This window comes from Eschscholzia californica, unplaced genomic scaffold (genome assembly GCF_041429995.1).
Source record: "Eschscholzia californica isolate CP2 unplaced genomic scaffold, dmEscCali1.0.p SCAF_4, whole genome shotgun sequence".
NCBI lineage: Eukaryota > Viridiplantae > Streptophyta > Magnoliopsida > Ranunculales > Papaveraceae > Eschscholzia > Eschscholzia californica.
Window position 1 is genome coordinate 11,848,748 of NW_028238461.1, and position 27,754 is coordinate 11,876,501.

General features: G+C 35.5%; 6 protein-coding genes across 8 annotated transcripts; 4 read left to right on the forward strand and 2 right to left on the reverse strand.

Moving 5' to 3' along the window:
• The first annotated feature begins 268 nt into the window (after positions 1 to 268).
• Positions 269 to 4,260, forward strand: LOC147542728 (Transducin/WD40 repeat-like superfamily protein). Its single transcript, XM_086633515.1, has 16 exons — positions 269 to 630; positions 750 to 868; positions 979 to 1,087; positions 1,195 to 1,259; positions 1,366 to 1,404; positions 1,492 to 1,588; positions 1,664 to 1,760; positions 1,854 to 1,917; positions 2,004 to 2,080; positions 2,204 to 2,279; positions 2,524 to 2,603; positions 2,828 to 2,912; positions 2,999 to 3,067; positions 3,158 to 3,225; positions 3,314 to 3,362; positions 3,573 to 4,260. Exons 1-16 carry the CDS (start codon positions 564 to 566, stop codon positions 3,969 to 3,971), a joined length of 1,560 nt encoding a protein of 519 aa, XP_086489641.1. The 5' UTR covers positions 269 to 563; the 3' UTR covers positions 3,972 to 4,260.
• Positions 4,261 to 4,779: 519 nt separating this feature from the next.
• On the forward strand, positions 4,780 to 7,086 carry LOC147542729 (Tetratricopeptide repeat (TPR)-like superfamily protein). Its single transcript, XM_086633519.1, has one exon. It carries the CDS (start codon positions 4,780 to 4,782, stop codon positions 6,427 to 6,429), a length of 1,650 nt encoding a protein of 549 aa, XP_086489645.1. The 3' UTR covers positions 6,430 to 7,086.
• On the forward strand, positions 7,010 to 11,263 carry LOC147542730 (poor homologous synapsis 1). The gene is made up of 8 exons (XM_086633520.1): positions 7,010 to 7,639; positions 8,471 to 8,587; positions 9,594 to 9,692; positions 9,806 to 9,909; positions 10,035 to 10,234; positions 10,323 to 10,369; positions 10,599 to 10,626; positions 10,919 to 11,263. Exons 1-8 carry the CDS (start codon positions 7,370 to 7,372, stop codon positions 10,975 to 10,977), a joined length of 924 nt encoding a protein of 307 aa, XP_086489646.1. The 5' UTR covers positions 7,010 to 7,369; the 3' UTR covers positions 10,978 to 11,263.
• Positions 11,264 to 11,377: 114 nt separating this feature from the next.
• Positions 11,378 to 13,245, reverse strand: LOC147542731 (peroxidase 5-like). The gene is made up of 2 exons (XM_086633514.1): positions 12,331 to 13,245; positions 11,378 to 12,238 (listed from the first exon to the last, which is right to left on the reverse strand). Exons 1-2 carry the CDS (start codon positions 13,117 to 13,119, stop codon positions 11,456 to 11,458), a joined length of 1,572 nt encoding a protein of 523 aa, XP_086489640.1. The 5' UTR covers positions 13,120 to 13,245; the 3' UTR covers positions 11,378 to 11,455.
• Positions 13,246 to 13,716: 471 nt separating this feature from the next.
• MKK3 (mitogen-activated protein kinase kinase 3) lies at positions 13,717 to 18,127 on the reverse strand. 3 transcript variants are annotated; one of them, XM_086633516.1, is made up of 11 exons: positions 17,927 to 18,063; positions 17,084 to 17,123; positions 16,933 to 17,041; positions 16,590 to 16,844; positions 16,130 to 16,348; positions 15,874 to 16,011; positions 15,567 to 15,734; positions 15,359 to 15,472; positions 14,769 to 14,876; positions 14,590 to 14,681; positions 13,717 to 14,259 (listed from the first exon to the last, which is right to left on the reverse strand). In XM_086633516.1, exons 3-11 carry the CDS (start codon positions 17,032 to 17,034, stop codon positions 13,899 to 13,901), a joined length of 1,557 nt encoding a protein of 518 aa, XP_086489642.1. In that variant the 5' UTR covers positions 17,035 to 17,041; positions 17,084 to 17,123; positions 17,927 to 18,063; the 3' UTR covers positions 13,717 to 13,898. The 3 variants fall into 3 exon arrangements, with proteins under 3 accessions (XP_086489642.1, XP_086489643.1, XP_086489644.1); XM_086633517.1 differs by having other exon boundaries at positions 16,933 to 17,086; positions 17,927 to 18,127; XM_086633518.1 differs by having other exon boundaries at positions 16,933 to 17,123; positions 17,927 to 18,127.
• A 5,915-nt stretch (positions 18,128 to 24,042) lies between these two features.
• Positions 24,043 to 25,688, forward strand: LOB (Lateral organ boundaries (LOB) domain family protein). The gene is made up of 2 exons (XM_086634720.1): positions 24,043 to 24,153; positions 24,904 to 25,688. Exon 2 carries the CDS (start codon positions 24,913 to 24,915, stop codon positions 25,456 to 25,458), a length of 546 nt encoding a protein of 181 aa, XP_086490846.1. The 5' UTR covers positions 24,043 to 24,153; positions 24,904 to 24,912; the 3' UTR covers positions 25,459 to 25,688.
• Positions 25,689 to 27,754: the final 2,066 nt, after the last annotated feature.

The following is a 27,754-nucleotide window of genomic DNA, read 5'->3' on the forward strand; positions in this document are numbered from 1 at the left end:
TTAAAATTAAGGCTTTCATCGAATATGAACTATACGAATAATTAATCTGTAGTTTAACAAGAAGATGAACTTGGATTCATTTTGTTTTGGAAGAAGATGGAAGAAGCAATGAAGGTGAACGTCACCCACATTAAAAACTGGTGCTTATAGAGAAATCAGGTCAAAAGCCGGTGATCCAAGTCAACAAAATTTCTGGATGCTAACAGCCTTTCGGCTTGGTGCCTTTAGAAGCACCCTACAAATTGTGTTTTTGAGATGGACCCATCCACTCAAGGTATTGTTTCACATACAAATTCCCATGGCACACAATTAGGCCCCTGTCCAACCCAAACCCTAATCACGACCAATCCACAGGTCAATGGGTGCTCAAGAATTTATGGAAGGCGCCTAAACTTCAGTCCACCGCCAATTAACACTTAAAATTCCATTCTCCCGCCAATATTCATTTCGCGCTAAAAAAAACTTATTACTACCCCATCTCGGCCAGTAGGCAGATCTATCTCTCTCAACACTCTCCCCCCCCCTCAACTCTTTCTCTCTCTGAGCGAGCGCGGCATCTGCAAATGGAGTGCTCAAACCCTAATTCCTTCTTCCAAGAACTCAAATCCAGAGAATTCGATGGAGCTAGAGGTACTCTACGTTCACTTTCTCTCTCTACTTCCATAGTTCCACCCTTTTGATTTCTTGATCTACTCTGCTATTTTTATGTATCTTTAATTTCCCCCATTCATCTACCCTTGTTGATGTAGTAAGAAAAAGACCCTATTTGGGTAATCTGTCATCCGATGCCGGCAGCTATGGTGCCGGAGTAGTGTCCATTGAGCACAATGGCATCTCTAATCCCCCGTTAGCTGTTTCATTCTCCAAGGTAAGATTGTCAATTTCTTTGTCCCTTTTTTTTATTGTAGTTTTAATTTCGAATCTTTCAAGATCTTAATGATTTGTTTGGGTATTTGAAACCCTAATTTTTTTTTTCAGTCAAAGGGAAATTCCCATTTTCTTGCTGTTTCTGATGAAGATGGGTATGTTAGTCTTTATGATACTCGAAGAAAGCTTCCATCTTTAACCTCTTGCCGAGAAAAAGCAGGTTCATTTATTGCCTCTTTGTTTTGCTTGTGGAAAAAAGTAGGAGTAGTACATGTTTGATCTTATTGATTTTGTTTTGTTGCTAATCTTGGAATTTCTTTTTTTCAGGGGAAGCTAGGGTTTGTGAATGGGAAGCTCATAACAATGCTATCTTTGATGTATGCTGGATCAAGGTAATATACTAATCAGATACCCCCTCCCCTTTTGGTTTATACCCTCCATTTGTAAATTGAAACTAACTCTAGGGTTTCTATTTGGGTCTACATTGAACTTTCGCAGGATGATTCCCGCATTTTGACAGCCTCAGGAGATCAAACTGTAAGATACTTCAGATTTGGTATCCCAATTACTATTTTTTCTTTTTTTGTTTATCAAATTATAACGAGTTCATTGGTATTTGGACAGATACGGATTTGGGATGTAGAAGAAAAGGAATGTGTTGGTGTTTTCATAGGACATACAGGAAGTGTGAAGTCATTATCTGCCCACCCATCTAATCCTGGTAAGTTAGTGGTTGTTTGAGATATAGTCATTAAAGAATATAGACATCTTACATTAAAATTTCCTTTTCAATTAGACATTGTCGTGTCCGGGTCAAGAGACGGATCGTTCGCTCAGTGGGACCTGCGATGCAAGTCTACCTACAAAAGTAGTCATGCGGAGCCTCATATAACGTAAGTAATATTGTCTTGAATGTTATAGATTTCTTTAATCATATCATTTTTCGAGTCTTATTGGTTGCTAATTGTTAGTCCACTTCTCTGTAGTCCAACAGCTGTGGTTAATGGGGCTCACACTTCAGTTCAAGGGAAACGGGTTAGACGTGGCAAGGTAAGGCTTGGTTTGGTTTTGGCAACAGTTGTTTCTTGTTCGAGTCCTCAACATTATTGTATTTAACGAATTTTAATTTATCACAGGCTGCTTCCATGAGTATTACATCTGTTCTTTATCTGAAAGACGAGATTTCCATTGCTAGTGCAGGAGCAACAGACAGGTTTGTTTTAAGACGGACTATAATTAAAGCATTAAGTTTCTACCGACTAGAAGTTGCTTTGCATTTTTGCGTCACTAATCATCATTTTTGCCTCATCCATTTTTGGAATTTTGGTTATTTCAGTGTTGTTAAATTCTGGGATACGCGGAACCTGAAATCCCCAATCGCCCAAACACTTTCTAATGTCGTGCCATCAAAGGTCAGTTTGAGTTAAGAATTATCAAATATCTGATACAAAGAAATATAGCAATTATGGTTAGGTAGTGGGATAAAGAGAATGGCTTATTATCTTACAATGATATTTTTTCTACCTAATATTCCATACAACTAGAAACTCCTTATATAGCAAGGGAGAATTCCAATGGCTTCATTTTATTGATTCTTATCTGTATTCCGATATTTATCTTTCTAACTTTTCATACTTGCCTCATTCTCCAATTCAGGGAAGAAATGCACATGGGATATCCTGCCTTTCCCAAGATTCGAATGGTGTCTTCCTCTCAGCTTCTTGCATGGATAATAGGTAGTTCTCCGTACATTCTCTTTAAGTACATGATTCCCTTCAAGATACGTTTACTTCTTCAACAAGAAGCATAGAAACTGTCAAGATGAAGCACAATGGACAAAATACCCTTATCTGCCAGACCTAACACGCTTTCCACTAAACAAAAGAATCGACTTTTATACATTTTCTGTCTCACTACCTATTAAATGAGTCTAATAAATGATTTCTTATTTGTCAAGCAGAATTTACGTCTACAATATGCTTCAGCTTGATAAGGGTCCTGTGAGTACTTTCTCTGGCAGTCGATTTGAGTCATTCTATGTGAAGGTAGCTTTTCTAACGATTTGCCGAATAATCAAGTTCTCCATTCAAACCTTCATTACTTGGTTCTAACTGATATAGTGTGATTACAGGCAGCAATTAGCCCAGATGCAGCTTACATACTTAGTGGTTCGAGTGATGGAAATGCCTACATCTGGCAGGTTATTACTCAATTCCTAGCTGCATTTATTTTAGTTCAGGAACTAACACTCCTTTTCTTTAGATATAAACTCACAAAATGTCTTTTTTAGATGAAAAAACCTGAAGTGGATCCTATTGTACTGAAGGACCATGAAGGAGAAGTTACAGCAGTAGATTGGTACGTAATTCAACTAAATGGCAGAGCTAGTTTCCTGTGAATCTTTTCTGTAAAATCTTCTAATACGATGTCTATTTCTGTCTTTCAGGTGCCCGTCCGAGATAGGAAAGATAGCAACAGCTTCTGACGATTTCACGGTAAACTTGCTTATCAACTCCAAATGTTTGATCATGATACCAAGTGCCAGAATGTTTAATCCATGGTTTCAGCATTCAGGGATATGTTCTTTTAGTGTTCCTAACAATCTCCATTTCTTTAAGATTGAAAAGATATCCATGGGAGAAAACATATAGAATTCCACTACATTTGCATAGAAACTAATCTTGTTTTTATCGTTCCTTTGATAGGTCCGTGTTTGGAACATCGAGAAAGGTTACTCAAGTACAAATTCACCATTATGTATTAGAAAGAGAGTAATGGCAATGCCAAGCATTGAGCGCAGAAAGCTATTCATGGATGAAGAACCATCTGATCTCAAAAATGGCGCTGATAGCTCTCCTCATCAACATGTCCAAACCGGAGATTGCACACCTAACAAGACTAAAATTGCTGAAATCAATTCTGAAATCCGCACACCTCAATCTTCAATGAAGAAGTTTTCATTTAGTTCTTTCATGAAAGAAGACTTAGAGCTGGAGAAGACGAAGACGACAAACCCAGAAACTGAAAGCCCATCTTCTGTCCTTAACCCACCTTCATCCTTGAAAAGAAAAACTATCAGAGATTACTTTGCTTCAATTTCATGAGAGACTTCTTTGTTGTTATTGTCTTAGGATACATCATACAAAAAGTGATAAAACTAATTTTTGATCATTTGGGCTTGTTTATCTAAACAAGGGTCGAGCCTAGACGGTATCATTAATTGCTTCAAACTTATACTTTCAGATTTTTTGCTTATTCAAAGATAAGCTGATAATATTTAGATTTAAATTTTACAGGGTCCTACATGAAATGTATACAAGGATTAGTTGGAGAAAAGATTTTGATATTAAATGTACTTGATTAAATTGATAAAAATGTAGAATTTCCTACTAAGTGTTGTATTTTTTTGTATATCAACCGACAACTGCATTTTATTCATACTTTTCTTTTGGCGGTTGGTATCATCCCGGGCGTCGAGCAATAAAGAGATGGGTCAAAGCCTACTTTTATCAAATTTTTAATAGGAGAATCTTCAATCATTTACGCATATTTGTTCTTTTAACATCACGAAGTCATATTTAGAATGTTTGTTTTGTTTGACTTTGTGATGTCTGTTTATCTGAATGTCCAATTTGGGTTGGTTTTAATTTCATTTGATAGCGATGATAGATTCAAATAATGAGAAAAAACAATGCCACCCATATCGTTCACTCATTTCTATTGCTTGTTTCTTATCGAGACATTCTTACTAGTTGATGTTGGTGGTGGTGGTTGGAGGTGGTGGTGCGAGGAGAGGAGGAAGAAGAAAAAATAAGACTACTATCTTTTTAAGAGTCATATGCGGGCGTGAAAAGAAAAAGTGGTAGTGGAATCCGGGGTAAAAAGGGAAACCAAATTTTTTTCCTAAGATAAATGTGTTCTCTTTTATCTTCCCTCCTCTTTGAACTCTCACAATCTCGTCAAACCCTTTCAATAACAAAACAATTACACTCTTTAATCATCACTACCCACCTTTTATCTGACCCATTTTATGCCACCAGAATCATCAGACTCTATTCAATCAACCATGACCTCGAATCTGCTCACAATGTGTTTGATAAAACTTCTAACAGAAGTGTCTATCTATGGAATTCCATAATAAGAGCTTATGCTCAATACCATAAATTTAATTATGCATTCTCTCTCTTCAAACAAATGCTTAGCTCTGAAACAAAGCCTGATAACTACACATTTGCATGCATTTTACGTGCATGTGCAGAAAAGCAAGATACTGTTGGATTAAGAGTTGTTCATGGAGGAAGTATTGTATCTGGTTTAGGATCCGATTCGGTTTCGAGTAGTGCTCTTGTTACCGCTTACTCGAAACTAGGCCTTGTCGATGAAGCTTATGGAGTGTTTAATGGAATACCCGACCCGGATTTAGTTCTTTGGAACTCAATGATAATGGGTTATGGGTATGCTGGATTTTCGAATAAATGCTTAGATTTGTTTAATAGGATGAGAAAAATGGGAAGAAACATAGATGGGTATACTTTAGTTGGATTGATTTCAGGTTTTAATGATCCAAGTTTGTTAGAATTTGGTCAAGCAATTCATGGTTTCTGTTTGCAAAATGGGTTTGATTCTAATGCTCATATTGGTAGTTCAATTGTAAGTATGTATTCTAGGTGTAATTGTTTGAATTCAGCATATAAAGCTTTTAGCAATTTATCGAATCCCGATTTAGTTCAGTGGTCTTCTCTAATAACTGGAGTTTCTCAGTCTGGAAACTCCGAAGAAGCTTTGAGTTTATTCAGAGAAATGAACTTCAAAGGCAAAAATGGTGATCATATCTTACTTTCTAGTGTATTGGCAGCTTCAAGTCGGTTCGCAGCTATCAAACCTGGCAAAGAGATTCATGGTTATGTTTTCCGACATGGGTTGGAATCAGATATTATGATTGCATCTTCTCTTATCGATATGTACACAAAATGTGGGTTAGCAATATTTGGCGTTCGAGTATTTGAAATTATGCATGAAAGAAACATTGTTACTTATAATTCTGTGATATCAGGTCTTGGTTCAAATGGACTAGTTTCAGAGGCTATTGCAGTATTTGAAGAGATGGTGGAAAATGGATTCAAACCTGATCAATCCACTTTCTCTGCTATTCTTAGTGCTTGCAGTAATGGCGGATCTGTCGATCATGGGAAGGAATTCTTTCGAAAAATGGAAGAACAGTTTGGTGTAAAACCAAGAATGGAGCATTATATATACATGGTGAAGCTTCTTGGGATGGCAGGAGAGTTACAGGAAGCTTATAATTTTATTCAAACAATGGAGGTAAAACCAGATGCTGGAGTTTGGGGTGCTCTATTATCATGTTGTGTCGTTCATGGCGCTACTGAACTGGGCGAAATTGTGGCTGCTAAATTGTTTGAGATCGATCCAAACAAAATTGCTTATAGAGTAATGCTTTCTAATATTTATGCTGGTCATGAGAAATGGGACAATGTGAAGAAATTGAGAGATGACATGTTTGAAGCTGGGTTAAGGAAAACACCAGGACTTAGTTGGATTTGAATGGGTGAAATTGTTTCCTTGAATTGCTGCGTTGTTTGAGCTAAGGGAAAAAGAGTCAAAAGGAAGGAGATTTAGGAAGAAATTGATAAGAAAGCATGGAGGGTTAGAATGTGATAGTCCCACCTTGTTGAGGGAAATGTAAGAACAAAACTCTGTGGTCATTGAGCTTAGGATTTGGGTAGGGAAAACAGGGATAAGATTGTCAACGGGTGGAAATTAGGTTGTCACGAGTGGTATCAGAGCTAAGAACGACTCGTCTGAATCTCAGATTTAAGGGATAATAGTCCCAAATTTCTTACGAGAGCATTCAAAGCTTGGACAACGTATTCAAACTCAAGCTTAATAAGTCGTGAGGAGTCGAGGGCATTAAGATGTGGTCGTGGAGTCTTCGTCAGGAACAAAATCCTATACTCGTGAGGCGTGGACATAAATAGCAAACACAAGGATAATATCAATAACTTCTCTCATTATTCGCGTCCTAGGATTTTAATACAATTTTGCCTTTTCGAAATGTAAAATATCGATAAATACTCGGGCTTGGGTCTTAATCAACTATCCATGTACTCCCTTGCAACGTCAACTTAGGGTTTCTTTGTTATAGTTTGGGGTGTAATGGAGTGTAAGGAAAAGGGTGTTAATCTGATTAACTTAGTTTTAGACGCTCTTTCCCGCTTAATCTGAAGAATAATTAGCTTAAACCGCTATAAGTGTAATATCACAAAATTACCCTTATGAACGTTCCCCTTCTTCTTCCACACCCATATCACTTCACTCTATACAAAATTCCATCTTCTAACAAATTCAGAGAAAATTTAGATAGATAGAGAGAGAAAGTTAGAGAGAGAGAGAGAAAGAGAGAGAGAGAGCTAGAGAGAGAGAGAGAGTTAGAGAGAAGAAGAAGAGAGAGAGAAGAAGAAGAAGAGAGAGAGAGAGAGAGAAAATGGCGGGAAATCAGTCATCCGTAATACCAGTGGAAGACGAAACCTTACTAACCTCCATTAAATACGAATGGGAGGTTGAGTTCTCACGTTTCTTCAACTTTCCATCTAACTCATCATCAAGTTCCAGCAATCTAAAGCGTCTTCCAGAATACAGAACTCGTTCAAAAGGAACTTGGATGTCTTCTTCCTCAATCGCGTCTCTTCAAATCAGCTTCCATCCTTTATATCTTGAAATTATCCTCACCGTTTTCCTCCAAGATAATATTGTCGTAAGTTTATCGATCTTCATTTTTCCTTCTTATGTTTAGTTTCTTTTCGTCTTTACTTCTTCTGAAGAAGATCTGGAGAACTTCTTCTAGTTCTTCCGATTTTCAGCTTTTATATGCATTTTTTTCTTCAAATCTTCTTCTATTTTTTTGGATTTGAATCTGGAAATCTATGTCTAACAGTTCCGATTTCAAGTAGTTTGTCTTATAGGTTTTAGTTGCAATCAGTGAAAACTTCATTTGGAATCTGATATTTTTCATTCTTATAACTTGAATCCATTGAATCTGACATGATATTTGAGAACTGATATAACTATTTACTTCAATTCCTTGAACTGATATTGCTTATGTTTGTTTGGTTCAAAGATTAGTTTAATATTATTAGGATTTTTTTGAAAGTTCTCCTTCTATTTATTCTACTTTTAGATTTTTAGCTATATATAAGGAGACTATGCCTGGTCATATTGAATATGTCACTTTGATTTCGTGTTTCGACCTTTTGTTCAAGTAAGTCGGTATTTCGAAGAATAAAACTGTTTATCTTTTGAATCATTTTTTAAAAAGAAAAGAAAATTTGTTCTGTTTGTTTGTTGAAGAAGTCTTAACTTATAGTGGACATTGATTCTTCATATTTTCATGTCAAGTCTTGAAGTATTAAGGTCTTGGTTGTTGTTGGTTCAGTAATTTTGTTATCTAGATTTCTTCGATTGTTGAGAAACTTGTTGTTATGAAAAGTATATGATTTAAAGGTAGATTTTCAGTCACACCTTCATTGAAATATGCCCATATTTGAGAACTTTGCAAGTTAATGATTATCTTCTTGTCATAATGCAGGAAGAACACTTCACTTGCAATCTTCATTTCTCCTGGCCTCAGGTGTCATGTGATACCCAATGCCCTCCCAGGGGAAGTAGAGCTGTATTTGCAAGCTATAGAGATTCCACTGGTCAGGCAAGAACTCAAACTGATTTTCTACCATTTCTAGCATGAATTTGGTAAACAAGGGTCTGGGTTAGTTTGTCATCCTCACTATTTTGAATCTTGAACCACTTTTGAACTGAAATCCTTATGGGACCGATGCATTCTTCTTATAGTCCAGTTTTCTGCATATGGACCAGAATTGGTTTTTTCTTGAATTATTTGTGTAGTGACTTCCCTTGATTCAAAAAAATGGGGTTCTATTGAATGTTTGGACACGGTTTTGAAGTAGCAAAACAAAGTAGCAGATTTATCACTCCAAACAGGGATTTGAAGTTATGCATGTTTTTTTTTTTGACGAAGGACTCCAAAGTCTATGTAGCAAAACATATTAGCAGATTTATCACTCTAAACAGGAATCTAAAGTTATGCATGTCTTTTTTTTATTGACAAAGGACTCCAAAGTCATTACGTAGCATTGATTACATCAGAAAGACACTATATTGAACTACAACATGAGGATTGGATGAGCACATACACCGCCATAATTGACACAAGGACCCTTAAAGGCCATCCATCTGAACCTTAAAGGCCATCAAGACTACCTGTAATATATTTAGTGCCTATAATTACATGGGATGAATTTTGGGCATAAATTACTTCCACCAAGATTCGAACCAAAGACCTCAGGAACTTAAGAGGGGGATAACAACCGCTGGACCTAAGGCCCATTTGCATGCATATGCTTCTGTCACAGCCGTTGGATGTGCTTCTCTAATACGATTCACGAAGCATTGTACTGCGTATGAATGTTAAATCGATCCAAGAATAGAATTCCCTTTATCTTTCACTTCACTAGTTCGGAAGTATATACAACAAAGACTACTATGACATTTGAGTGCAACTTACTTTGTAATTTATGCTTCTGTATTTCCTTTTTACATGCTCTTAAGATCTAATCAAAATGCAGGGTTTTAGATATTGTCTTTCAATTATATGACCATCCTTCACTATTGATTAATGTTTGTTTGAGTTACAGATCCAGAAGTTCGCCCTTCGATTTGCATCATCATGTGATGCACAAAGTTTCATGGATGTTATGAAGGCGCAACCATCCCCTCTTGGAATTTTACAGCAGGTCTCTGATCTGAATTTGGCTCTAAGCTCATGTTACCAGTATCTTTACTCGTGTTATTATAGTCTTTCTTGTTCCCTGTACCATCTAATGTCATGTTTCTGTTCTTTTCTCAGGAAAGATTGACAGACAAAAGGGAGATAGAGTTTTTGAGGACCAATATACTATCAGAAGTTTCATCTGAATCTGACTTTGCTTCTGCTGGTGGACTCTATAACAGGTGAAGGGGAGCTAACTTAACTTTCTATATATCTTTATTTCACATAGCCTTTTCATTTGTGAATGGTTTCTCACATATTGAATATCAGAAGGATTACTAATGCTTGAGATTCACGGTTGCTGCAGTACTGAGGAGAAATCGAGTACCGAGAATCACTGTGGAACTTATTCTCCACAGACGACACCAGCTTTGAACTACAAATGCGAGCAAACCACACTCCCCCAGCCCCAGGAATCATTACTAACCCACCTTGAGAACTATTGTGGGGACTTGCCTCCCAGTTTTACAGCGTTATTAACCAACTGTTCCTCTGAGTCTCAACAAGGTAAATTCATTGCACAACTGATATCGATATTTTTTTCTTTTTCTCGTTCTTCTCTGTTTATTCCCTAATGAGGATGTTCGTATTGTAGTTCAACCAACTATACACCAGGAAATCGATCTCAAGACCCAAATCACGGTATACTTCTAAATTCTTCAGATTCCTTTGAATATAGTAACTTTTAGGTGTTGGTAATTAGTATTGAATGCAACTATCGTTGATAGTTAGTATTGGTAATTAGTATTGCACCATAGCTAAAATGCATTTGTTGTTATTACTGTACTGTTAATATGACATCATAATCAAATTTTGCTATAAACGACAGATGATTTAATTCATCTTTTTTGTGTTTCTAATGTTTTTGCAGAAATACATGTCAGACTCTTCGTTCCAGGGTACGTAAATTTTCTTATGTAAATAAGTTCCAACTTCCAAGCTATAAATCATGTTTCAAACCTTCTTTAGTATTGCATTGTCGTTATTAGCCTCTTGTATATGATCATTTGATATTTAAAAAAATGCTGCCTTTTATAATAAGGTAACTTACCATTTCGGTAAACATTTATGATGATTTTACCAATTCCATCGATCTTTTTCTTGTGATTTAAAGTCAGCTAGATCACTTAGATTCTTTTTAGTTCTAGCCTCTTCTTCGAAATACTAATTCTTTTTGTTCGTTTTGGCCAGAGATGTTGTGTAAAGTCGAAGAAGTTATCAATGAGATAGGAGGTGATTTGGCGCTATAACCATAGATGAAGCAGTTTCTTCATTTTCTCAGGCTATAAACATGGAAGCTTCCGTACATACCGTCTTTCCTCGTTACCCAGTTTGGTTTCGACAAGTCTCTCTGGTGCATAGCTATACCACTTACACAGGTATTGTAGTAATACCTAATATCGATATTCGATAATACGAAAAGAAAGGGGGAAAAACCATATTTTTGTGTTCCTTTTTGCTAAGAAATTATTGCCCTCGTAACATTGTCTTCTGATATCAATATTCGAAAGCTTATTTTGATAGAGATTTTCAACATTTTTTTTTTCTTTTTATATCTCCATGTCTTACTCGGCTGCATAATACCTAGTTTAGGTATAAACTTTGTGCTACTTGTAGAAAACTATTAAGAAATTATCAAGAAAAACAATGTGAAACAGGAAGATTATAGAATGACAATAACGAAATGTTTTTTACAGACTAGAATAAACCCAGAAATACAAAAGCTTCTTAGTTAACTCTCCGACATTCACGCCTAATTTCCCCTTGATTTCCAGTTAGAACACCCATCATCCCTACTTTCTGCATGGCCTGACCAAACTTCTTAGCCCACAAAACCCCATCCTGTGCCATTAAGATCACCAACTTTCTTGTATATTCGTCGTTCATCAACGTCTGATCTGATTCTAACAAGCCCTTCCCTTCTTTCAAACCTAAATAATACATGTTATCAAGTCTAGTAGGTGAGATTGAATCAAGTGGAACCATAACCTTCCCTAATGATCCATCCTTTGGTATCGCTGACTTCGGACACCATTTCTTGAGATGAGATGCGTAAAGTGGGTTCAAACTAGGGTCATGAGTTTTAGTTGAGTTATACCCGTGAATTCTATTTTGGAAAGTTGAACAATGAGCATATCCTAGTGAATGTGCACCTGAAAGGATTACTAAATCTTCTTGGTTTAGTCCTCTAGAAGCGAAGATTTCAGTTAGCTCTCCGACTAAATGGTTTGGTCTTGGTAAGATCATTGTGTCTTTAGCTAATGAAGAAAGCCCGTCTCGGCGTCCAGCAGCAACTGGGTAGTGGAGAAGACCTTTAGAGACAGCGGCATCACGAGCCGCAAACGCAAGGATGTCAGCGCAGGAAACAACACCAGGGCATTTTTCCTCGAGTTTGGCTTTGATCTTGTCGATGATTTCTAGGCCTCGAATGGAATTGTCATTTGCTGGTGAGTCCTTCTCTACCATTTCCCCGCTTGGGGTTTCATCGAGCAGAATGGATGCGTCACAACCCTGTTAAAAGTAATGTTTAAATACCGGTATATTATATTGTTTAAAGCCATTCCAAATAAATCGAAATAAAAGTATTTTGTATGTTAACTTACCGTAACAAAGCAATCGTGAAAAAACAAGCGAATAAGGCCACCAGCGAGACCAGTATTATGGCGAGCGTACTTCTTGACGACTTTACTCACAATTTGCTCGACTCGGGGGCAAACATCTTTGTAGAAACCGATTCGGACTTGGTCTGTACGTGTATGTGGGTCATTTAGAGGAAGATTGTTGTTGAATGAGACTGAACTAGGGTCATTGAGAGGAAGATTGTTGTTGAATGAGACTGAACTAGGGTCATTGAGAGGAAGATTGTTGTTGAATGAGACTGAACTAGGGTCATTGAGAGGAAGATTGTTGTTGAATGAGACTGAACCAGGGACTTGGTCTGTTGTGTCATGTGTTGGATCTTCGAGAGGAAGATTGTTGTTAAATGAGACGGAACCAGGTGAGTTACCATCAAACGGACTGATTCCAACCTGGTTTGTGGGGTCACGTGGTGGATCTTCGAGAGGAAAATCGCTGTTAAATGAGCCGGAACCAGGTGAGTTGCTATCGGAAGAACTGGTGGTGGGTGGAAGATTGTTGTTAAATGAGACGGAACCAGGTGAGTTGCTATCGGAAGAACTGGTGGTGGGTGGAAGATTGTTGTTAAATGAGAGGGAACCGGGTGAGTTGCCATCGGAAGAATCGGTGGTGAGTGGATTGCCATCGAGCGGATTTCTGATAATGGGGTCGGTGTAGAATTGGTTAGGCATGAATGCCACCACAGTTGGATGGAAAATTGTGGAGAAGACATAGAGAACAACTATGAAGGAGACAATCCTGGAATTCTCCTCCATTATGGCTGTGGTTGTGGTTGTGGTCAGAAACAAAAATTCTCACAACAAGATGAGTTTCTCTCTCTAACAATTATGTAGGCAAGGAATGCTTGAGAGAGAGAGAGAGAGAGGAAGGGCTGTCAAGTCGTTTTGAGGTAGAAGCTATCTTTGATCTGTTGAAAGAGTCTTTTCCTAAAAACAGTTAGGTTAGTTAAGATGACTGGATATGACAATTTTACGGTTACAATCCAAAGTGTTTACCTATTGTCATTGTCTGAATTTGACTCGTTTGAATCTGAATCCTCTGACTCAAATGGGCCTACAATACGTCAAAATCATGCATAGTTGACATCATAAATCAAACAAAACACATTATGAAATGCGACTCCGGTCAATTCAAACCTCTAGTCAAATTTCAGATCCAACTTAGAACAAAACAAAACTAATTCGGTAATTACTTTGGTATCATCGATTATCATCTCCCATGGTACGTCAAGAGAAAAAAAAAACACTCACATATATATATATAGTATATTTTTCCTCAAGAAATTTTGAGATCTTCCTAAACTTTTAACACCATCACTTAAGACAGCTTAAAACATTAAGCCCCAACAAAACTAGGTTAAAGCCTTTCAACTATTAAAATTAAACAGCCAAAAAAATCAATCATCCATACAACAAGATCAAAGTGTAGTATAATTAGAATAATTAAGCTCAAGAAGAAGCAAACATTTACACGCTTCGAAAGAAGAAACAGTTACAAGATTGTTTGTTAGGTCAACCGATCTTGTGCAGGATTTCTATTGAATGATATATAGTTCTTGCTTAGCTATAAAGTATTGTCCAATCATATTCCCTGGCTCCATAATGAACTGTTCTTTGAAGGTTCCCATTCGCTTAGTGTTGAGATCGATTGAGAGATCTTGGAAATTTGGCATACCTTCTGCTTGTATACCGTCTCCACAAATAAGGAACTGGTTTCCGATAATGAATGATCCAGATACACGAATTGCTACTCCATCCTTTCCATGGGCCCGACACTGAAGTTTCTCGACGACATGAACTAGTCTTTCGGGAGGCCAATCACCTGCTAAAGTTCTTCTGAGGTTCGATAAAGTTGCAAAGATTTCGTTCGCTCCTGTCGAGATTTTATCTGAGAAGCTAAAAAACAGGGTTTGTATAAGTTGATATAAGAGTAAAAGTGCATCTTATGACTTAAATTGACCCAAAATCAACCCGAATCAGCCAATTAGACGACTCAGACAAAAACAAACAATTTGAAATATAATTCTGAGTCAATTCAGACCTCGAGTCTACCCAATTTTTTTTCCCAAGATTTAGGTCCATAGTCCAAAATAACTCAAAGGTCCTAAACATCTTTTTTATTTCTCCAACATTTTCGCGAAGTTTATGATGTTGAAGCTCATCAACCATTAGGTTAACAATTTAGAAAGTACGACAACGAGTAGTAATATGATTCTTTGTGAGTACCTGAAAGTTGATCCCTCGTTATATAAGGTCCTCGTATGATGCCAAAGTTCATCAGATCCATCGAAAAGTAAGTAATAGTGCATTGTCAGCATCTGCCAAGCACATTCGTGGTTTGTTAGAGGCAAAGTACGTAAAAAAACGACATACAAACTGTCAAAATAAGAATATTAGAGACTTACATCAGCTAAATCTTTCATCCTCTGTGTTGGATCGAAAACACTACGAACAAATGCTGCTAGATCAACTCCTGTATCCTCGTATTTTGTTATAAAAGGGTGGGAAAGAAGCTGCAAAAAAAAGAATCAGTTAACCAACATGAACTTAAAACGAGATCTTGGTTGGAGTTGTAAGAGGTATGGCCATCCACCTTAGAGGTCAAGGGTTTGAGGCACGCTGAACAATTCAAAAAAAAAATGTACTCTTTGCCAACAACCCTGGGTAAGAGTGGTAAGAGGTTTAGTCTTCCACTCTAGAGGTCAAGGGTTCGAGGCACGCCGACAATTTCAAAAAAGAAAACTTAAATCGAGATCTGAGTCATCTAGATCTGACATGTATGATTCAAATGGTCGCAAAGTCAGTCCGAGTCAGACGCACGAATCACATAGAAAACAAGATATCTGAAACCATGACTCAAGTCAGTTAAGACCTCAAAGCAGATTCCAAACATAAACTTGGAAAAAACAAAAAACACCACATTCTCCTCCATACGACATAAACTTCGAAGTGAAGTTTCATATCTCAGAAATAAATATAATGTTCTTGTATTCACCTGCTCTGCCGTTGGTCTTGAATCGGCATCCTTCAGCAAGCATGCATCAATAAATGAGCAGAACTCTGGAGAAAACGAGTTTTTAGGTGGTGAAGGCGACGGATCCTCCAAAATCTGCCATAGGTTATACAATTTCCGACGTGTTAGTGTGTTAAAAACAAGACAAGTAACATAATAGAAAAATACACTTCAAGAAAGAGGGACTAACTTGTAACATAAGATTAACAGGCCCATCATTAGCTGTGTATGGGAATTCTCCAGTACCGCACTCAAACAACGCTAATCCGAGACTCCAAATATCGGCAGGGTAAGAATAATTCTCATTCTGAATTCTCTCCGGTGACATGTAAGTAACCGTGCCGACGAAAGTTGCACACTGGTTAACCATATCCACATGTAAGTGATTTCATATTATTAGCTAGCCTTTTCATATTTCAGTTCCACGAAAACAAGATGGAAATTATGGACAGTATCAAAATCAAATTCGACTTCTCTAGTAATATGAAATCACTCACCATTGCCATCGAATTCTCCAACCCAGCACTTATTCCAAAATCAGTGATCTTCGGCTCCCCATTTAGATTCATAAGCAAATTCGCCGGCTTTATGTCTCTATGAACTAAATGTCTAACTCCATGCAAGTAGCTTAAACCCTAGACACAAACAATTACACACACATATATAAGATTAAGTTCTCTTAATAGCGTTCTTTGGTTTCACGACAATTTAAAAAGAAAAGAATCAGAGTAAATATAAAGACCAAGTTCTTACATGCAAGAGTTTCTTAACTATACAAGAAAGAACGGGTTCTGGAATACGTTTCCGAATTCGTAAGACGTCTGCTAACGAACCACCGTCCATGTACTCCAATGCTATACTTATTTGACCGGAATCTGGAGTGTAAAATGCTCCATGGAACTCCACAAGTCCTTCGTAGCAAGGTGCTTCGCATAAAGTTCGTATCTCATTAAGAAGTTGTTGTCTCTTGTCCTAGTGTAAACAAATCGAGGAACTTAACATAAGATCTCAAGTAATATAGAATCTCATCTTTTCAAGTCTAGTTATTGTGTCCATTCAAAGAGTAAATGGTCAAATTTCACAAAAAGGGTAAACTAATTTTAACGGGCAAACTTTAGCAATTTATTTATACACTAATCCGCCTAACACAAGGTTAAAGAAAATTCTAGGTCATGTTGGTAAATATAAGTAGAAGAAACGAGGTTGAGTGTACCTTCTCGAAGATACAAATTTTTTTCAAGGCTAGAATCCGGTGAGCCGGAATATGAATAGCTCTTTGTACGACACTACTGGCACCACTACCTATGGCTCCAAAGACACGCATCTCATGTGAAGCACATCGATATGTCTTCTCACTAACATCTGTTTCATCTACACACCAAGAAGATCGCTTTTGCAACCCAAGCTCATTAATGTTGTATATTCCACAAGATCTGCTTAATAAGTTCACTGTGCCACCTTCCGACACCTAAACATCCAAAAGGAAAAGTGTGTTAGAATTTAGAAAGCGGATAAAGAATTGTATGTTTGCAGGAAAAAACACAAGAAAAAGTCACCATGTAAGATGCGGAAGGGTTTAACGATGTTCCGTCCGTGAAACCCTTTTCAGCATCGAATAATGGAGCAAGCTTCTTTCTTAGCTCTTCCAACTCAGCCATGACTGATTTTCTTTTTGCTCACTCTTCTATCAATTATATTTATCTCTCCTTTCTTTTTGCTCACTCTTCTATGAATTATCTCTCCTTTCCTACACAATGTACAATATGTGGAATTAGATAGTATATAGCAAGCACACAAAAAGAAGGATAACCAACAAGTTTGTAACAGTCCCATTAAAACCAACATAATTTTCAATAAGGGTACAAAACCAAGAGAAGCGGGGAAGAAATCTCTTTACCATAAGCCCATGTTTGGGGCGTGAGAATGGTATGCGATTACTATAACCACATTCCAAAATTGTGTTCGGTACATGGAAATGGACTAGGTATCGTGTGATTTCTTCTAAAGGGGGAATCCCAAATCCAGGGGTGGGTGGGTTTACGATTCCCATTTCTTTGGAATAATCAATCAAATAGTCTATGGCTAAAGAAATCTCTACTCATCCTATTCTTTACCAAACCAAACAATATAGTAAGGTATTGGGATTACTAACTAACACCATCACAAGCAACAATTCACAATTCACAATTCACAATTCACAATTCACAATTCACAATTCACAATTATAACCTAATATCATAAACAAGGGTTGTTATAAGATAACAAATGAACCTAATTAATGATCAAAAATATAAAAATTTAATTAACAAATTAACCAAATAAATAAATTGGCTAATAAATAATCCCCAAATTTCCCTAACACACAATTAGGAAATGAATTAGTTAAAAAAATATGGGTAGATCCAAATTAGCAAAAAAATAACACCACCCCTTTTTAATTCTGTAAGAACAGAAGTTAATTAGGGTATAAAGTTCCAAACTTTAATCAATAGTAAGGGTAAAAAAAAAATTAAGAGTGAATAAGGAGAGAGAGAAATCATCAATTAATACCTTAAAGATGAATAAATATACTATGGGAAGTTTTCTTCCTCAAACTCCATCACAATTAGATACATACCCAGACCAGCAACTGTTCAATTAAGTTAGAGAGAGAAAGAGAGAGAGAGAAGTGGTTTAGAGAGTTGTAGAGAAGTGAAAATAGAAGTTGGATTTGGATTAGGGGAGGAGAGAGAAAATAGAAAGTAAAGTGATGGGTGATGACAGTTATTTTAGTGCCTATAAGTCGGTAAACCTGGAGCGTTTTATAGGCGCACCCCATTACTTCTAAAATTACTTTCAATGAATCCCAACAAGCTGTGGTGGGGTGACTGTAGAACTCTTAACAGATTGGGCTATAACAAGTAACTTTAAAGGCGCCTGTAATTTCAGTTTTCCTGCTCCGACAAAATTTCAAGTTTGCCATGATTAGATGGTGAAGCCAAGGAGTTCAAGACTTTTTTGCAAGGAGACAATTAAACTGCCTAATATTTCAGCAACAAAAAAAAGAAAATTAAACTTCCTATTGGAAGTTTGGAACCTTGGGCTATTAATCCACCCCATGACAGAGGAAATGGGTGGGAGGTCTTCAAATAAATGGACTATAGGTCTAGTTGGGGGAGATGACATTGTTGCCCTTTCACTTTTCCTAACTGAGGCATGAGAACAAATGACAGGAAATAACATATTATGAACAAACATTTAGACAGATTAGGTTTTCGCCGCGTGACAAATCCCTCTTAACTAACACTGGAGATGACATCTAAACCAAAATTCCTAAAAAGAACCTTCTAGAGATGGAAGAAACAGACAACAATCAGTAATAAAATAAAATAAAATAAAATAAAGAAGATACAATATTAACTAATTCATAAATAAAAGTTGTAAATCCTAATAGAAAATCATGGGTAGGGAGCGAAATATGTGAATAGTAGTTACTGTAAGGATATTCTAACCGATTTTGGTCGATTTACACTAATGTTTTTCTATTTTGATTTACAACAATCACTAAATAAAGAAAAAAAAAATAAAGAAGATAAGCGAGAAGAAATAGGAAAGGGATATTAACTAACTCATAAATAAAAGTTGCATATCATTTTAGTTTATTTGCTCATCACTTTAGCACGAATTTTGCTGGTTGCAGCTGCCTCCGTTGAAAAAAAAATTCAGCTAAGAAGCTGGTAAACACACGCTTAAGAAACAAGATGAGTGATATGTGTTTGCATAATAGTTTAGTAGTCTTTATTGAAAAAGAAGTTTTTAGTGAAATTGACAACGAGTCAATTATGTTAACATTTCAAAGTATGAACTCTCGTAGAGGTCAATTGCGTTTGTAACTATTATTGTATTAATATAATTAATGAATATAAATATTTTGTTAATTACTATGTTTGCAAAAAAAAATTATTTAGGTATATAAATCTGCACCCCTAAGTGAAAATTCTGGATCTTGCCTGGATAATGAAAAATTGAAAGCTTGTCGAACAGAAAGGGAAGAAAATTATTTACTTTAATACACTATCCCAATTTATTTTTTTTGCTCATAACACATTATGAACAACTATATTGTGTTATGCTTGTTTATAACGTATTATTTTTGTTCATAATGCATTGTGACGAGAGACAAAAAATTGGTTTAGAAAAAAAAAATTGTATTCGACTTGAAGAACAAGATAGGATTTCGTGATAATGCATTATGATCTTTTATGACACATAAAATGCATTATGAGAATTCATGGGATCTTATAACAAACAAATATTTTTGTCAGAAAAAAATGGATTTTGGTCCTTCCCCCAATACTTTTACCTTTTTTTTTTTTGTTGAAACCCCAATACTTTTACCTAAAAAGTAGATCAGTCTAAAATAATTTGGACTCACCTATTTTTAGTCGAGTCAGGACTGTTTGCCTAATTCGTGACATAACAAAGATTTCAGGACCACTTTTCCATAAAAAGAGTAAAACTACAAATAAATTACTTAATAATTACTGACTATAATAGAAAAAAGTGTTCTAAGTGGGGATGTTAAACGATATTAGGAGTTAATTAAGAGAGGTGATGTTTTCTATTTTGAAGAAACCAACAAAAGAGACTAGATTAATTTTTGGTTTGATAATTGGACCAATAAAGGTCCCTTCAAACCCAGATTTCATCTACAGAGAGCATTTAGAAAAATATATGCAACCATTGAAGAATACATAAGGGAATGTTTTAGTGATGATGTAAGGAACTTCCACTTCTCTCGTACTATTAAGAATTCAGAGATTGAAAAATTATTGACTCTCCTTACCGACACATTTGAAGCCACTATCAAACCCAAATCAAGCTCAGATTCTCGAATTTTTCTCCCTCATTGTCGAGGATTTTCTGTTAACTCTCTATCAAGAATTCGAAAAGCAGTTGACGTTCTCTTAATGAGGATCCCCTTATGGATTTAGCACAAGACTATTCCTTCGAAAGTCTCATTTCTCTTTCGGGTTATCATTCCCGAAGTTGTTCCTACAATGGATATGCTTATAAGAAGAAGATTCACTACCCCTAATAGATTCTTCCTTTGCAAGATGCATGAATTGTGAGACTTCAACTCATCTTTTCCTCAAGTGACCCTTTACTTCCAAGGTTTTGGAAGCTATCTATTTAAATTCCAGTCTTCTTTGCAATACCATTTGCATCTCTCGTTTTCCAATGGAACAGAAACAACTTAAGGTTACAGATCGGAAGTCCTTTGTTAAGTTATGTATTCCCTCAACCATATTCTGGTCGATAATAATAGTATTGAAGATAGATGATGAGAAAAAAAGATTTATTGAAAAATGTCATTGTTTCAGTTAAGAGTCTCATTTACTACTGGGTTACTTCCCAAAATTGGTTTAGAAACACTCTCTTTAGTCAATTAATTATAGATTGGGATGCCATATGTAGGCTTTAAGCCATTTGTAAATGATCCTTTTTTTTTGTATTGTTGTTTGCAAAGGCGGGTTAGCTATCTTGGCTTCCACCCTTGTTCTGAGTTTCTTAACGAATGATATTATTTTGCCTCCTCTAGAAAAAAGTAAGCGAGTTTATCATATCACGTGGATATAAATTACAAGAGAGTGGGTCTTCAATTTTTTTAGTTAAAAAGACAAATTATATTTTTTTTAGTGAAAAATCCAAAATTTATATTTTTCTTGGTTAAAAATCCAAATATTTGTATTTTGTTTGGTTAAAAACCCTGCATTTTCTAGAAAGTTGTTGCAAGGTGTTGCAAAGTTGTCGCAAAGTGCTGAAAAATTGTTCCAAAATCGTTGCAAGATGCTGCAAAGCTGTTACAAAGTTGTCGCAAGGTGCTGCAAAGCTTTTGCAAATTAAGAATGGGGAAATGCTACATGTACAAAGAATCTTTGACAAGATTCTTGACAAAATGCTAAGTGAACGGTCCCGATCAATGTCAAACTTTGAAAACCTTTGATCAACTTTTGTCTTTTAGTGAAAATGAGTCATTAAGTCAAGAATTTTGTCAAGGACTTTGTACATGTAGCACTCCCGGAATAAATGTACCTAGAGAGTTGACTACAAAAATTGACTGGTTCTTTTTCATTAAAACAAAAAATTTATAGGGATTGACCAAACTTCCCCGTAAATTAACCCAAAAAGTAAAAACACATAGCGACGAAGGAGAAATGGAAGAAAAAACCTAGTTGTAATATTATTTTAAAGCTTAAGTGCAGAATTTGACCATGAAGCTACTATCATTACTATAATAAATAAGAATCTTACTGTATATTTGGGAAGAACTAATGCATACACATACTTTTATTAGTTCCTTTCCCACTCATCTTATAGATACCTTTGACATGATAAATGGGACTCTAGCTTTTTTTTTTGTTGAAGGGAATGGGACTCTAGCTAGGATATGTAAAACACATACTAACCATAATCCTTTCTCAAAATAAACTAAGTTATGATCTTTATCAAATAATCAAAAACCAAAAGGAGAAGTTCGTCAACTCTATCTTTTTGCGATAATCTAAATCACTCAAAATATTAAAAGAGGAAAAGAAAATCCAAGGGGCGCAAAAGGACTCAGAATCGTATACGATCCAGAAGGTAGAGTGGAAAATAATGATACTACTAATCAAAAAGAGAATGTTGATTGCTTTTGGTGTAGACTTGATAGATATATAAAATAGAATCCATAGATATGTAGGTATAGATGGGGATCATCTTAAAGTTAATTTCAATACTCCCTTGATTATCTTTAAGCTTCATACCAATAACAATATAATAGTAAAATAAAAGTGGAGTTGATACTGCTTATTTGAGCCACATAAAATCATAATTATTATCACGACATAATAATAGAAAAAATGGAACATAAATATTAACATACGTAATGGATTATCTAATCGATGGTATTCAAAAGATAAACAAATATTATAAGGAGAAACTCTTCCATGGAAAAACATGGAAAAAAGTAGAGTCAATGCTTGTTTACTTTTTTTTTTTGTCAAGACAATGCTTGTTTACTTAACAATTTGATCAACTATCTTCATGTAGTGTTGATAAAGCACCACTAACTAAATTAAAGATCCATCATCAACTATAACGAATAGTATCACATATTAAATTAGGGTTTACAATACATTTGCCCATAATTTTTTAGAGTTTGATTCGTGTGGCCAGAGTCATCGAGTTCTTGAATTTTTTTTATTAGAAATCATAGATAGAATATATCATAGTTAAACCCGAACCGTTGAGATAAACATAGTTAATTAGGATAACATCTATGCCAAAACCTCAAACTTTTTATTCTTCTTCAATGAGGTTTCATCTTTCTCATAAAGTTGGTACAAAATCTAAGCTTATTTTTGTAGTATAGTTCCAAGTAAAGGGACATTTCACATGAATTACAGCATAAATTTATAAAATTATGCTTCATATGTTAAAAGTTTTGTATAGATTATTGTAGCTGTGATTTGATCGAATTTCATACTAAGATATGGTGGGGGTCAATATTATTCTTCTACTGTACCGACCTATTTATATATTTATTCTATTTTTATTATATTGAAGAAGAGTTTCTACAGAGGGTGAAAATTAATCACCAAAATGTCAAATAAAAAGATCGTTTAATTATAGAATGACTTGTACCTCATGTGAGTTGTGACGAGACCGTCCCACTACTATGTGTGCGAAGGGTGATATAGTAACCAAAAATATAATATTTAAGTTCTCTCTACCCATTGTCAAGTTTTGCGTCGGAATTTTGGACGACCACGAACTTAATATGGTACCAGAGTCAATTAGGTCCACACACTATAAGTTTAAAAGTCACATGTGTTCGATGACACCCGAACAAAAAAAAAACCGAACCGTGTTAGACTCAATGAATGCCACATTGAGGAGGCGTTTATGGGTCCTCTCCACTTGTTACTGCTTGGTTTTGAACTGGATAGTCACAAACTTAACACGAGAAAAATCTATTACAAAAGTATTCGCCAACTAGAAGATAGAAAAACCTTTTGCTATGTTATTTGTGGTGTATTTAACATTTGATATAAGAATAATAGTAGAGGGCCTCTAAATCACATTGGATTATATCATTGCAAAGGTGAAGTCCATTTTAGTTGGGTGGTAAAATGTACATTTCTGTACCGGATAAACTAGTACTGTTCGTACCTTACCGTTCTCAGAGAAAAAAAAATGTAGTTTATTGTGAGTTTGGGAGGCTGATTTCAATAATTTGGAATAAAAGATAGAAAATTGATGTCTTAAAGTGTGCCATAAAAATGGAAAATCCATTATGGATAACTTGAAAACAACTTGATCTTTTTTACTTTTTTTTTTTTTTTTGTTGCAAATTGATCTTACAATGTAATTTTTTTTACTATAGTTTAACAACAAGAATCAAAGGAAAAACAAACCAGCTTGGGGAGATGATCATCATTGATAATGTTTTATTTTTGTAAGTGGAATGTCATAGTCTTTCTTTAGGGGTACTACTTTTCATTTATTACACTTTGTCTTTTCCATTTAGTTTCTTCTCTCTTCACTGCCAATAAATAATCTTGCAGACACTGATCACTTTCTCCTCCAATTAGGGTTTCCTCTTTCAGAACCCATCCCATCTTTAGACATGATCAATTTCTAGTAACATGAGCTAGCTTTCAAAGATCTCTAGTATAAAGTCATCTTGATCTTTGAAGTGTCTAATTGGTGGAGTTTTTCATCCAAAAAGGAGTCTTGATCTCAAAAAGCAGGTAATTTAGGCAACCATCATTCTCTTCTATATTGTTGTAGTACTTTTTATATATTTCTTCATTACTTGTCTTGTTGGGCAAGTAAACTACTTACTGCATGTGTGTGCTATTTGCCAGTTAGGTCATGTTCTTTTCATAGTTATATATTCTGTGAAATCTGAAAAGAACAAGAAGGGTAGGTACAGAATTAGTAAAGATAAAAGGTGGAGAGAAAGGGTTTAAAGTTGGAGACTGGGCTAGCTAGATTACTTAGAAATGAGTGTGATAGTCATGGAAAGCTAGATAGATAACTGTAAACATCAAAGTCTTATAAGGAATTCTTGTTAAAAGGAAGTCCTCAAGAATCATACTAGAAAGTTTAGTAATGGGTTGTGAGTGTATTTCTTTTCTTGAAAGTAACCTAACCCTAATAATTCATGTGTTGAACACACTTGATTTTCTTTTTTTGGAAACAATTAAGATTCAAACGAACCATAGCCGTCTCCTTACTGGACACATATACACATGTTACCAACCAACCAGAATGAGTTCCGCGAACGCATTTGGTTGCAAATTATGTGATCAAATGTACAAAGAAGAAGAAAAAGTAATGAAAGAGCTAAATGAAACTTGGGTTTTCATTTTGATGTGTAATTTGGTTATATATGATGATAATTTATATGTTCATGCAATCTTCATATATGCAAAACTAGACAGATAATGGTAGAGTAAGTAGACTAAGGGTTTAAAGGGTCAAAACTATGACTGCAGCAGCAAAAGATGTCTTCATCAAGCTCTTCCAACTCTCCATGTGCTGCCTGCAAGTTCTTAAGGAGAAAATGCATGAGGGGTTGCATCTTTGCTCCCTATTTCCCACCTGAGGAACCACAAAAATTTGTAAATGTTCACAAGATTTTTGGTGCAAGCAATGTCACAAAGCTTCTTAATGAGGTTCTTCCCCACCAAAGAGAAGATGCAGTTAACTCTCTTGCGTATGAAGCCGAGGCTCGAGTGAAGGATCCAGTGTACGGTTGCGTTGGGGCGATATCTTTCCTTCACAGAGAGGTTAATAGGCTTCAACAAGAACTTGATGCTGCAAATGCCGATCTTATCCGTTACGCTTGCAATGAGATCCCACCTACCATATCCGCTTCACCGGGAATCCATATGCGGCGACCTATTGTCTCTTGCCAAGATCCAACCATTAGAATGGATAGTGAAGGAAGTTCTAATTTCTATCCAACTTCAGGTTTGCTCCTTCCTTATCCTCCTTCTCCATGGAATGATGGTCCTTCAGGAAACTCCAATGAAAGAGGAAACATTTGAACTTAAGTAATTGAAGTGGGTTTCTAATTAATTAGAAAGAACACCCATACATCTAGGGTTTGTTATCTTCTTAAACTAGATAACCTAGTATGCTATTCAAATAAACTAAGAAGTTTAATTCTGTTAATGCTTAACTATATGGAGGCTTATGACTTTATTCTCTACAAGCCACAAAAATCAATTATCTATATTAGTGATTTGAATGTGGGATCAATAAGAATTATGACAAAGTGTTTGTCTTAATATTTTTTTTTGGGTTTTTACTGCATTTCTAAATGACAAATATGTGCTTAAATATGTCTTCCTAAGTTTATTATATATTAAATTTTCTCGAAAACGGGTGATGACATAAGCAAAAAAATAATAATAATATCACCTTCATCGGCAGAGGGCTGGGGAGGGACCAAAATGGAGGGAGAAATAGAATTTTTCAAATATAATATAATTTTTTTTTTGGAAAAGGCTAATTTCATATATTATTAGGATTACAACAATTTCCAAAGGGTATAATGCAAGTATGCAACCACCTTGGTTGCCTATCCCCCATATTAGTCTTGGTTTTAATTATACCTTCATGTATAGTAGTCCTATATATATTGGATTTTTTTGCTGAAGAAATATATATATATATATATATATATATATCTTATATAGTCTATTCTAGACCTACACAAAATCAACTGTCTTCATTTTCGATCCACTATCTTTTTATCTTTTGATAAATTTTTCACTGTTGATCAATGATGGACTCATTTTAGGACTGGGGTAGGTTTACTTTTGTAGCCTCTTCTATCGTTTTTGTTTCTTTCGCAAGTTTGTGTATCACCTAGAACGGAGACGGTGCCTCCTATCTTTTATACACATCTTTAATGTTAGAATGTGATTTCCTTGTATTTTCCTTTTTATTTGGTAAGGAGTTTTATTTTTCTACAAATACTCCATTATTACATGAAATAATGACATAGATACATCAAAGGATGGAACAAAAACGTAGTAGCCAAGATAATATCATCGCATATAATACGGGATTGATACATCATGAGTATGAAATAGGGCCATTAATCGTCATAACAATGAAACTTAAACTATTAAAAGGCCTTATGTATCTATACAATTAATTGTACTCCTAAAATGATATTTATATGTATCAATATATAATTAGTTGAATTCTAAAACTAATTTGACATGAAAATAATTAGTTGAACCCTAAAGCCTAATTTGACAATAAAATATCATCTTTTTCTTCTATATTAACAAATCTATGTAGTTGGGAAATCTAGAGAAATAGAGTACTTTTGAATATAGAAATCAAAGAAGAATACTAAAGAACCAAACTACCTTTCAACTTTCGCCGAAAAAGAATGAAGAAAGACACCACAGAGCTACTTGCAATCAACAAATATATTAGTATTAGCCATTTAAGAGACAGAGAGAGAGAGAGAGAGAGAGTTGACGTATCAAATGAATGAAATTGGAGAATTTGTCTACGATTTTCTACTTATGATTTGATAATACGTTTTCATTCCATTTGTCATTTCTTTTTTCTTTCTCCACCCTAATTAGAGGCACATTTCTTCTCATAGTTGTTTCTCCTAGACCTTTCTGTTGTTCCCCGGCTAAACTCAATATTGTTTGGGATAAAGATTTCTATTTGGGCTAAATAGGCAGGCTCAAATTTAGTAAGTGTTAGACTTTTTGGATGACCTAGCTTGCAAAACCTTTGTCGGGAACAAAACCCGTTGGGCTTGACACACTGAGTCAAAAGTGAAGGCAATATCGAGAACAACAATGATACTCTACCCAATCACTATTCTGGTCGAATCTCGGCCAGAGTACGTGGCTGGTCATTGGTCAAGATTTGGAAAGTTTAGGGTTTATTCCCATGTGGATAATTTTCTACTAAAATAGCTTTTTTATTTGATGAACTATTAAAATAGCTTATGCTAGTTAAGGGACAAATAATGAAACAAGTGCTCTAAATAGAGCTTTTGAATTATGGAAGGGAGAAGTGAGAAGTTTGAGAAAGAGAGGAATAAATTAGAGCCCCTACCACCCCAATACTCTTTTACATAATTTCATCCATGTGTACATAAAAACGTCACACATGAGAAAAACTGGCTTGGACATGTAAGCAATTTCGCACGAACCCCCTCACGGAAAAAACCCTTTGTTTAAAACTTTGAAGACTCAAATAAATCTACATGACAAACAACTGTTTCTTCAGTTGGTTGTACATCGATACCAAAATTTCAGAAGTCATGGTATTAGAACTCGATGGAGGTAAAATACATCTTTC

Bases quoted from the DNA above. Each gene is read 5' to 3' on its own strand.
- MKK3 (XM_086633517.1), bottom strand. From the start codon at position 17,034: ATGGCTGAGTTGGAAGAGCTAAGAAAGAAGCTTGCTCCATTATTCGAT. The intron at 16,349-16,589 runs GTACACTCAACC...TGTTTACACTAG, and splicing joins AAATTTGTATCTTCGAGAAG to GACAAGAGACAACAACTTCT. The intron at 14,682-14,768 runs GTAAGTCTCTAA...TGTGCTTGGCAG, and splicing joins GGATGAAAGATTTAGCTGAT to ATGCTGACAATGCACTATTA.
- LOC147542730 (XM_086633520.1), top strand. From the start codon at position 7,370: ATGGCGGGAAATCAGTCATCCGTAATACCAGTGGAAGACGAAACCTTA. The intron at 10,235-10,322 runs GTAAATTCATTG...TTCGTATTGTAG, and splicing joins TTCCTCTGAGTCTCAACAAG to TTCAACCAACTATACACCAG. The intron at 10,370-10,598 runs GTATACTTCTAA...ATGTTTTTGCAG, and splicing joins ATCTCAAGACCCAAATCACG to AAATACATGTCAGACTCTTC.
- LOC147542729 (XM_086633519.1), top strand. From the start codon at position 4,780: ATGTGTTCTCTTTTATCTTCCCTCCTCTTTGAACTCTCACAATCTCGT.
- LOB (XM_086634720.1), top strand. From the start codon at position 24,913: ATGTCTTCATCAAGCTCTTCCAACTCTCCATGTGCTGCCTGCAAGTTC.
- LOC147542731 (XM_086633514.1), bottom strand. From the start codon at position 13,119: ATGGAGGAGAATTCCAGGATTGTCTCCTTCATAGTTGTTCTCTATGTC. The intron at 12,239-12,330 runs GTAAGTTAACAT...TACTTTTAACAG, and splicing joins TTCACGATTGCTTTGTTACG to GGTTGTGACGCATCCATTCT.
- LOC147542728 (XM_086633515.1), top strand. From the start codon at position 564: ATGGAGTGCTCAAACCCTAATTCCTTCTTCCAAGAACTCAAATCCAGA. The intron at 2,081-2,203 runs GTTTGTTTTAAG...TGGTTATTTCAG, and splicing joins AGTGCAGGAGCAACAGACAG to TGTTGTTAAATTCTGGGATA. The intron at 2,913-2,998 runs GTAGCTTTTCTA...GTGTGATTACAG, and splicing joins TTGAGTCATTCTATGTGAAG to GCAGCAATTAGCCCAGATGC.